At 65.5% G+C, this 10,120-nt stretch overlaps 2 protein-coding genes across 3 annotated transcripts; one reads left to right on the plus strand and one right to left on the minus strand.

The window, feature by feature from the left end:
* Positions 1–1,212: 1,212 nt before the first annotated feature.
* On the minus strand, positions 1,213–6,579 carry LGI3 (leucine rich repeat LGI family member 3). Of its 2 annotated transcripts, XM_054174994.1 has the most exons (8): positions 6,124–6,579; positions 5,295–5,366; positions 4,553–4,624; positions 4,368–4,439; positions 4,173–4,244; positions 3,040–3,209; positions 2,772–2,936; positions 1,213–2,082 (listed from the first exon to the last, which is right to left on the minus strand). In XM_054174994.1, the coding sequence occupies exons 1-8, from the start codon at positions 6,339–6,341 to the stop codon at positions 1,262–1,264; spliced, it is 1,662 nt and encodes a 553-aa protein (XP_054030969.1). In that variant the 5' UTR covers positions 6,342–6,579; the 3' UTR covers positions 1,213–1,261. The 2 variants fall into 2 exon arrangements, with proteins under 2 accessions (XP_054030969.1, XP_054030970.1); XM_054174995.1 differs by lacking the exons at positions 4,553–4,624; positions 5,295–5,366.
* A 478-nt stretch (positions 6,580–7,057) lies between these two features.
* SFTPC (surfactant protein C) lies at positions 7,058–9,670 on the plus strand. The gene is made up of 5 exons (XM_009900137.2): positions 7,058–7,331; positions 7,443–7,589; positions 8,249–8,389; positions 8,475–8,585; positions 9,486–9,670. Exons 1-5 carry the CDS (start codon positions 7,230–7,232, stop codon positions 9,591–9,593), a joined length of 609 nt encoding a protein of 202 aa, XP_009898439.2. The 5' UTR covers positions 7,058–7,229; the 3' UTR covers positions 9,594–9,670.
* The last annotated feature ends 450 nt before the right edge of the window (positions 9,671–10,120 follow it).

Here is a 10,120-nt window from a genome sequence, read left to right on the forward strand (position 1 = left end):
GGGCTGTGCATAGAGGAGGAGAGAAGCCAGCAGCCAGTCCTGCTCCTGTGGGTGGTGGCACTGCCTTGGCAGCAGCATACTGCCAGCCTGGAGCATCCACTGTCCTCCAGCATCCCATCTGCTTTGGGACATCCTCTTTGCAGCCACCCTGGAGCATCCTGCTGGCCTCGAGTATCCCATCCTCCTCAGGGCATCCCATCCACCTCCAGCATCCCATCTGCCTTGGGACATCCTGTCTGCAGCCACCTCAGAGCATCCTGCTGGCCTCAGGCATCCCACCCACCTGGGAGCATCCCTTCCCCACCCATCTTGGAGCATCCCCCCTACCTTGGAGCATCCCCTCCACCTTGGATCACCCCATCCACCTTGGGGCATCCCTTCCCCACTCACCTTGGATCATCCCATCCACCTTGGGGCATCCTTTCCCCACTCACCTTGGATCATCCCATCCACCTTGGGGCATCCCTTCCCCACTCACCTTGGATCATCCCATCCACCTTGGGGCATCCCTTCCCCACCCACCTTGGACCATCCCTTCCCCACCTACCTTGGAACATCCCATCCCCATCCACCTTGGAGCATCCCATCCACCTTGGGGCATCCCATCCACCTTGGGGCATCCCATCCCATCCACCTTGCAGCATCCCATCCTGGTCCTGCCTGGCACATCCCTGCTGCCACCCCACTCCAGTGTCCCCCTCCCCTACTCCTCAGACCTCCTGCCACCAGCCTCCAGCCAGCCCAGCCAGTGCCACAGAGCCAGCACCCTCCTGTCCCACCCTGCTGCCCGCATCCCACTGGGGGCTGGAGAGGAAACTGGGAGTACTGGGGGGCAGAACTGGGACTTCGGGGAGGGCGGGGGGATGGAAACTGAGACCCTGGAGAACCAGCTGGGTGGCTGTGTTGGTGCAGCTTGGGCTTCCCCAGGCTCCAACTGGGCCTCCCCTTTCCTGGGGAAACACTTTCTGCTCCCCCACCCCAACCCACGGGCTGAAGCATCTGCAGCAGAACAAGACCAGGCAAGCCCTGGCAGATCCTAACCCAAGGGGTTCCCCACCCCCAGTCTTAGGCTCAGTGGGGTTTGTGCAAGGCAGTTTGAGGGGTGGGTGAGCGTGGGGTGACACTGGGCTGTGACCAGGGGGAAGGAAGGATGGGGAGGGAGGGGGAGCGCTGGTGGGCACATGCATAACCGGGGAGGGGGGTGCAGGGGGAGGGTGAGACAAGAGCCCCATCAAGACCCCGGAGAGCAGCCCGGGCTCTGCTAAAGGCTGAGGTCCACCACGACGTGGCGGTAGACCACGGTGTTGGCTTTGAAGCTGGGCGCCAGCAGGAGCTGCACGTCGGCGGCGGGGACGGAGCGGAAGGCCCGCGGCGCCTGCACCGACAGCTCCTGGAACTTGACGAACTTCTGCTTCTCCTCTTCCCAGCGGTAGAGGTGGGTGAAGGAGAAGTCGCTGCCCAGGGCCAGGTACTGCCGCTGCCGCACGGCGAAGGGCTGCATCACCATGGAGCCGCGGGAGGGCAGCGCCTGCACCTCCACGAAGCGCTGCTGCCCTTCCCAGCGCAGCACCTTGGAGTCGCCGATGTAGCGGCTGAGGCAGAGGAACTGCTCCCGCTTGGCCCTGAAGTGCTTCACCATCTGCACGTCCAGCGTGTCCCCCACCTCCCCCTGCGCCACGAACTGCTTCTGGGCTCGGTTCCACTGGTAGAGGAGAGGGGCTTGGGAGCTGCTGGAGATGATCAGCCGCGGCTTGCCCTCGTTCTCCACGTACTCCACGTCGGTGTCGCGGTGCCAGGGGTGGAGGGCTTGGTGGGAGTAGAAGCCGTTCTGGCTGAGGCGGTAGAGGCTGGTGGAGCCCGCCTTGGAGCTGTCCGCGATCACGAAGTACCAGTCCCCGTCGATCTGGAAGGCTTCCACGTCGTTGGGCTTGCGAGTCCTCTGGCTGTCGATGTCCTGTATCTTGATGAACTTGTCCACGGCCGTGTCCCAGCGGTAGATGTAGGACCCCCCGAAGAGCTGAGCCACCACCACGTACAGCTGCTCCTGGGCCACGATGGGCTTGCAGTGCACTGCCGAGTGAGCTGCCGGGGCAGGGAGGTGGCACCGGCCTGCCCCTCCTCCTCCTGGCACGCCGGAGAGAGGGGCGGGGAGGGGGGACCTCCCCTGTGCTGATGGCTTAGCTGGGACCATCCTCCCTCCTTCTCCAGGCACCCAGAAAGAGGGGGGACAAGCCAGGGGGGACACCCCCCCCCTCCCCCAGTCACCCAAAAAGAGAGGGAACAAGCACCCAAAAAGAGAGGGGACAACCAGGGGGATCCCCCCCTCATTCTCCAGTCACGCCAAAAGAGGGGGGACAAGCCAGGACGACCTCCCCCATGCTGATGGCTTAGCTGGAACCATCCTCCCTCCTTCTCCAGGCATCCAAAAAGAGAGGGGACAGCCAGGAGGATGCCCCCTCCTCCAGTCACCCAAAAACAAGGGGGGACACAAGCCAGGAGGACCCTTCCCCTCCCCCCAGACACCCAAAAAGAGGGGCGGGAACAAGCCAAGAGAACCCTCCCCCCAGACATCCAAAAAGAGGGGAGGGGGCAAGCCAGGAGGATCTTCCCCCAGGCACCCATCACGAGGGGAGGGGGCAAGCCAGGAGGACCTTCCCCTCCCCCCAGACATCCAGAAAGAGGGGAGGGACAAGCCAGGAGGACCTTCCCCCAGGCACCCATCACGAGGGGAGGGGGCAAGCCCGGCCCCTCCCCGCGCCGTGCCGCCTCACCAGGGATGCGGTCGAAGTCCCGCAGCTTGCGCTCCACGTAGTCCCACTTGAGGATGGTGCAGCTGCTGGCGCCAGGCTGTGCCAGGGCCACGTACAGGTCGCTGGCATAGGTGAAGGGCTCTGCCGACACCGACTGGAAGGGCAGGACCTGGTGCACCACGAAATCTGGAGGAGGGGGAGGGAGATGATGCAGCACTGAAGGTCTGGAACGCCCACCCCCTCCCCACACGCCCCCCTCGCCAGGGGGTGGGGGGCAGGGGTCCCTCACCCGTGGTGATGCACTGGAAGTCGCCCAGTGCCAGGTCCCGGATCCGGGTGCCCTCCAGCTGCCCGGGGCTGCTGCAGAAGGTGGCAGGGACGGTGGTGTTGGTGCTCTCCAGCCACTCCACCAACCACTTGATCTTGCAGTCGCAGGCCAGAGAGTTGCCCCGGAGGTCCCTGAGGGGGAGGATGGTCGTGAGGCACTTCCCCCAACCCCCAGCCCCAGCCCCCGGCACGGGGGGAGGCAGAGCGGCCCCAGCGGAACCCTGAGACCCAGCGTGTCAGCCTGGCACCAGCACTGTGTCCTGGGGGTGGCACCTGGGGGTGTCAGCCTGGTACCAGCACTGTGTCCTGGGGGTGGCACCTGGGGGTGTCAGCCTGGCACCAGCACTGTGTCCTGGGGGTGGCACCTGGGGGGGTCAGCCTGGCACCAGCACTGTGTCCTGGGGGTGGCACCTGGGGGTGTCAGCCTGGCACCAGCACTGTGTCCTGGGGGTGGCACCTGGGGGGGTCAGCCTGGCACCAGCACTGTGTCCTGGGGGTGTCCTGGGGGTGTCAGCCTGGCACCAGCACGGTGTCCTGGGGGTGTCAGCCTGGCACCAGCACTGTGTCCTGGGGGTGTCCTGGGGGTGTCAGCCTGGCACCAGCACTGTGTCCTGGGGGTGTCCTGGGGGTGTCAGCCTGGCACCAGCACAGTGTCCTGGGGGTGGCACCTGGGGGTGTCAGCCTGGCACCAGCACTGTGTCCTGGGGGTGGCACCTGGGGGTGTCAGCCTGGCACCAACACCTTGTCCTGGGGGTGTCCTGGGGGTGTCAGCCTGGCACCAGCACTGTGTCCTGGGGGGTGGCACCTGGGGGTGTCAGCCTGGCACCAGCACTGTGTCCTGGGGGTGGCACCTGGGGGTGTCAGCCTGGCACCAGCACTGTGTCCTGGGGGTGGCACCTGGGGGTGTCAGCCTGGCACCAGCACAGTGTCCTGGGGGTGTCCTGGGAGTGTCCTGGGGGTGTCAGCCTGTCCCCAACCCGAAGTCACCCTGTCCCCAGCACAGTGTCCTGGGGGTCCCTCCCTGTCCCCAGCACAGTATCCTGGGGGTCCCTCCCTGTCCCCAGCACAGTGTCCTGGGGGTCCCTGGTGCCTTACAGGTCGCTGAGGATGTCCAGGGGCTTGAAGAGGTCCCGTGGCAGCGTCTGCAGGTTGTTGTTGGCCAAGGACCTGTGGGACAAGAGGGGTCGTGGAGGTGACAAGGAGTGAGGAAGGGACAAGAGCCATCCCTGCGTCCCCAGGGGGTGTAGGACCCCTCCCTCCCCTCTCCCCCTTCCCCCTCCAGGCACTCACAGGTGGGTCAGGGACTTGAGGCCCCGGAAGGTGTCCTTGGAGAGGGCCTGGATGTCATTGTTCTCGATGAACCTGGGGCAGGAGGAGACGGTGACAGGGCCACACCGAGGGGACCAAGATGCCCACACCCTCCCCATGCCCCCCCCGGGGCCGTGCCCAGGTGCCCACGTCCCCCTGGCACGCACAGGTACTGCAGGTGTGAGAGGCCAGCGAAGGAGTTGTCCCCCAGCAGGGTGAACTTGTTGGAGTTGAGGAGGCTGCAGAGAGAGGGGAGAGGTCTCAGGGCTAGGGGTGGGCAGGATGGGCACAGGGGGCACTTAGGAGAGTCAGGCAGGATGGGCAAGGGGGGCCAGCAGAATGGTCAGGGAGGAAGGGCACAGGAGGCACCAGGATGGTTGGGCAGGATGGGCATGGGGGACACCAAAGATAGTTGGGCAGGATGGACAGACAGAGCACTGGGCTGGTTGGGCAGGATGGACACAGGGGGCACCAGGCTGGTCGGGCAGGATGGACAGAGAGGGCACCAGGCTGGTTGGGCAGGATGGGCATGGGGGGCATCAGGTCGGTTGGGCAGGATGGACAGAGAAGGCACCAGGCTGGTTGGGCAGGATGGATACAGGGGGCACCAGGCTGGCTGGGCAGAATGGACAGAGAGGGCACCAGGCAGGGTGGGCAGGATGGGCATAGGGGGCACCAGGCTGGTTGGGCAGGATGGATACAGGGGGCACCAGGCTGGCTGGGCAGAATGGACAGAGAGGGCACCAGGCAGGGTGGGCAGGATGGGCATAGGGGGCACCAGGCTGGTTGGGCAGGATGGGCATGGAGGGCACCAGGCTGGTTGGGCAGGATGGGCACGGGGGTCTGGGCTGGCTGCGTGGGATGGGCAGAGGGGCAGGGGGTGGCCAGCTGCCGGCACAGCTCACGTACAGGAACTGCAGGGAGGGGATGTGGGCGAAGGCTGCCTCCCGGATCTCGGTGAAGGCTGCGTTCACCAGCGTCCTGCCGGCGAGAGCCAGCCTCAGGCCTCTGCCCCCCAGCGCCCCCCAGCGCCACCCCCGCTGGCGCCTCCCGCCTGCCGCTGCCCGCTCGGGGCGCCGGGCGGGGAGACGGTGCCCCCCTCCGCCCCCCTCAACAGTTCTGCCTGCTGGAGGGTGGCACAGAGGGGACAAAGGACAGAGCGGCCCCTGGGGTTGCCACCCCCCCCGCCAGGTGCCCGTGCCCTGCGGTGCCAGTGGCCTGGGTGGGTGTGGGGACACTGACAGCGCAGCTGACACCGGGCACAGAGCCCCAGTGTCCCCCCCGTGTCCCCAGGGACCCACCAGCCCTGTCCCCTTGGGGCTCTGGTCCCCAAGGTCACTGCAGCCCTCGCTGGTGGATGGCTGCCTGTGCCAGCACTGCAGGACAGCAGGGCATGGGCACCAGCCCCCGGGGGTCCCCCCATCCCCTGCCACCACCACAGGACAGCACCCAGCCCCTGGGTGTCCGCCAGACCCCTGCCACCACCACAGGACAGCAGGGCACGGGCACCGGCCCCTGGGTGTCCCCCAGTCCCCTCCTTCCCTGCCCCAGGAGAGCCCTGCATGCCCTCACCCCACCCTGCCGCACATTTGCCCATACCCCCCAGTCCCCCATGCAGCACAGAGAAAGAGCTTGTCCCTGGCACCCCGGGGACGTGTCCCTGCCAGTCCTGCACCCTGGGGACGTGACCCCGTGCCCATCCCCGTGCCCATCCCCACCCCGGCGCCTGGGCACTCACAGCGAGATGACCTCGGGGGGCAGGTTCCTGGGCACGGCCTTGGAGTCCACACAGAAGGCTGTGTCCCGGGTGCAGGAGCAACTGGGGGGGCAAGGAGGTGGCCGGGGGGGCCTCCGCCCTTCAGCTGGCAGCCAGAAGCAGGCCAAGGTGAGGAAGAGGAGGAGGAGGAGAGCGGAGAGCTGACCCCATGGCATCTTCCTTCCGCGCTGCAGCTCCATCCCTCTGGCCTAGCCCTGCTCTCAGTCTCCTGGAGCTGATCCCTCTCCTGCTGCGCCCGGGGGGGTCCAGCAAAGCCTCTTCCTCTCCTCTTCTTCTTCCTCTCCTCCTCTTCCTCTCCTTCCCAGGAGGTTTCAGCGTGGAGGGGCTGAGAGGGTGGCAGCTGAGGCTGCCGGAGCCTGAGCGGCTGCTCTGCAGCGCATCGTGGTCCTGTGCTGCGGGAAGGAGGGAGGGATGGGAGGGGTGGGAGGGAGGGAGGGAGGGATGGAGGCAGGGATGCAGCTGAGTGACAGCCCGAGCATCCCTGTGCCAGCGCCTGGGCGTGCAGCGGCACAGCTGCATGCCAGGGAAGGTGCCCACAGGGCGCTGGGTGCTTTAGGGGTGTCCTGGGCTGGGGGCACAGAAGGGTTACCCAGCTGCAGAGGTGATGCCAGCCACGGTTCTCCCACCCCAGGGCTTCACCCTGCTGCCCGTTGCTGCAGTGCTGCCCTCGCCAGCTCCCAGCCTGGCCTGCCAGGAGGCACTGGGCACCACTCCCACCCGTCCATCCCGTCCCTGGCACGGGGTTGCCAGCCAACAATGAGCCCAGCCAGCCCTTGCTCCATGCTGGGGAGGGAGGAGGGGGCACAGCTGCCATGCCCCGGGCAGCAAGGACCCCTGGGGACGAACGCTGAGGGTGCTGGGTCCTCGAGCAGAGCCCGCGGCTGGGTGTGGAGGGTGGTGCCCGCTGTTTGCCTTGGCACCCCTCCACCCTGCTGGGAAGAAAGCCCTCAGGGGGTTTCACTTCCCCCTCCCCAGCTCCACTCCAGGCTCAGCAAACAGAGCACAAGTGGCACCTTGGCAACTGGGGTGGCCCCCAACCTCCTGCCGGCCAGCCCGGGAGCCTATAAATGCCCCCCAGCTGCAGCTGGCAGAGGGACAGGAGCCACTCAGCGAGGGAGGGCAGGATGGACGCCAGCTCCAAAGAGGCACTGATAGAGGAGGCACCTCCGGTAAGGAGCACCCAGCCTGGGCAGCTGCCGTGGGGCTAGGCAAGGCAGCTGGTGCTCAGCCCCATGCCAGCTGCTCAGCTGGGTGCCTCCCCCCCACTTTGTGTCCCGCAGAGGTACACGGCCGCCCCCCACCTGCCTGGCATCCCTCACCAGCTCAAGTGCCTCCTGCTGGTGGTGGTGGTGGTGCTCATCCACCTGGTGGTCATCGTCACCTTCCTCCTCCTGGGGCTGCACATCACCGAGACGCACACCGAGACGGTGAGGAGGCACCGGGGAGGGCACCGCGGTGCCAGCAGCTCTGCAGACGGCTTTGGGATGGGGCTGGAGGGTTTGCAGGGAGGGCACCGCGGTGCCAGCAGCTCTGCAGACGGGTTTGGGAAGGGGCTGGAGGGTTTGCAGGGAGGGCACCGCGGTGCCAGCAGCTCTGCAGACGGCTTTGGGATGGGGCTGGAGGGTTTGCAGGGAGGGCACCGCGGTGCCAGCAGCTCTGCAGACGGGTTTGGGAAGGGGCTGGAGGGTTTGCAGGGAGGGCACCGCGGTGCCAGCAGCTCTGCAGACGGCTTTGGGATGGGGCTGGAGGGTTTGCAGGGAGGGCACCGCGGTGCCAGCAGCTCTGCATACGGGTTTGGGAAGGGGCTGGAGGGTTTGCAGGGAGGGCACCGCGGTGCCAGCAGCTCTGCAGACGGCTTTGGGATGGGGCTGGAGGGTTTGCAGGGAGGGCACCGCGGTGCCAGCAGCTCTGCAGACGGCTTTGGGATGGGGCTGGAGGGTTTGCAGGGAGGGCACCGCGGTGCCAGCAGCTCTGCAGACGGCTTTGGGATGGGGCTGGAGGGTTTGCAGGGAGGGCACCGCGGTGCCAGCAGCTCTGCAGACGGCTTTGGGCAGGGCTGAGGTTTAGAGCCCCCCTCCCCTGGCAGGTGCTGCAGATGACCATCCACGGGCTGGATGCAGAAGGGACCCCCCAGCACCTCTCCATGAGGCAGGGGGAGAGGACAGGGACGTTCTCGGTGCGGGATGGGCACAACGCCACTGCCATGGTGGTCTACGACTACAGCAAGGTGAGAGGGGGTGCCAGCAAGGTGGCCAGGGGGTGCCAGCCCTGGGGGCAAGGCTGAGCTGACCCTGAGCTCTGCCTGCCCACAGCTGCTGGTGGGCTACAGGTCCTGGCAGCACCACGCCTGCTACATCACCCACGTGGACAAGGACAACATCCCAGGGCTGGACTCCGTCACCCAGACCTTCCAGCGCCGGCAGGTGACTGCTGCCCGCCTTGCCCAGATGCCCGCCTTGCCCAGATGCCCGCCTTGCCCAGATGCCCACCTTGCTCTCATGCCTTCCTTGCTTAGATGCTCCCCTTGCTTAGATGCCCTCCTTGCTTAGATGCCCTCATTGCTCAGATGCCCACCTTCAATGGATGCCCACCTCAGATGCCCCCCTTGCTTAGATGCCCCCCTTGCTTAGATGCCCACCTTGCTTAGATGCCCTCCTTGCTTAGATGCTCCCCTTGCTTAAATGCCCTCCTTGCTTAGATGCCCACCTTCAGTGGATGCCCACCTCAGATGCCCCCCTTGCTTAGATGATCCCCTTGCTTAGATGCCCACCTTGCTTAGATGCCCACCTTGCTTAGATACCCACTTTGCTTATATACCCTCCTTGCTTAGATGCCCACCTTGCTTATATGCCCTCCTTGCTTATATGCCCTCCTTGCTTAGATGCCCACCTTGCTTAGATACCCACCTTGCTTATAATGCCCTCCTTGCTTATATGCCCACCTTGCTTAGATGCCCACCTTGCTTAGATATTTCCCTTGCTTAGATGCCCCCTTTGCTTAGATGCCCTCCTTACTTAGATGCCCTCCTTGCTTAGATGCCCACCTTGCTTAGATGCCCTCCTTGCTTAGATGTCCCCCTTGCTTAGATGTTCCCCTGGCTTAGATGCCCCCCTTGCTTAGATGCCCACATTGCTTAGATGCCCACATTGCTTAGATGCCCCCCTTGCTTAGGTGCCCTCCTTGCTTAGACACCCCACTCCCACCCCCCAAGCCAGCTCCTGCACCCTGGGCTCTATGTGTGGGGCTGCTGGGCTTCCCCTGGAGGGCATCCTGCCAGGGATGGCAGCCCCACCCTCCCCCCCCTGTGTTTTTCCCTCCTGCAGGCTGAGCTGAAGGGCACTGGGGGCAGTGCCATGCCCTTGGCCGACCGCTCCATCCTGGGCACCACGGTGAACATCCTCTGCAGCACCGTCCCTGTCTACTGGGCATAGCCCTGCCTGGGCTCCTGGCTTGCCTTGGGCACCTCTCCTCCTCCCCAGCCTTGTCCTGCTTGTGACCCAGGAGAAGCCACCCCCCCGACCCCCCACCCCCCAGCTCAGTGCTGTGGCTTTCCCAGGGCACTTCCAAGAATAAATCCAATGGGATTTGCTTCGGGATTCCTGCTTCTGTCTGCAAAGTAAAGCCTCTGTGGCCCTGCTCTCCTCCTCCTCTCTGTGCCAGCCAAAACGGCCCTTCCCATGGTGCCAGGGGGGAGGTGGCATCCGTGCCCCCCAGGGGTGTCACCCTGAGGGGCCTGGCATGGGGAAGTGCAACTCAGATACCTGATCTAGAGTGAGGTCTGCCCGTGGCAGGCAGGGGTGGAACTGGATGAGCCTTGAGGTCCCTTCCAAGCCTGACAGCTCTATGAATCCTGGGTTGAGTCCTGGGCTCCTCACTCCCAGAAGGACATTGAGGAGCTGGAGCAGGGCCAGAGGAGGGCAACCAAGCTGGGGAAGGGGCTGGAGAACAGGGCTGGGGA

This window comes from Dryobates pubescens, chromosome 31 (assembly GCF_014839835.1).
Source record: "Dryobates pubescens isolate bDryPub1 chromosome 31, bDryPub1.pri, whole genome shotgun sequence".
Classification (NCBI taxonomy): Eukaryota; Metazoa; Chordata; class Aves; order Piciformes; family Picidae; genus Dryobates; species Dryobates pubescens.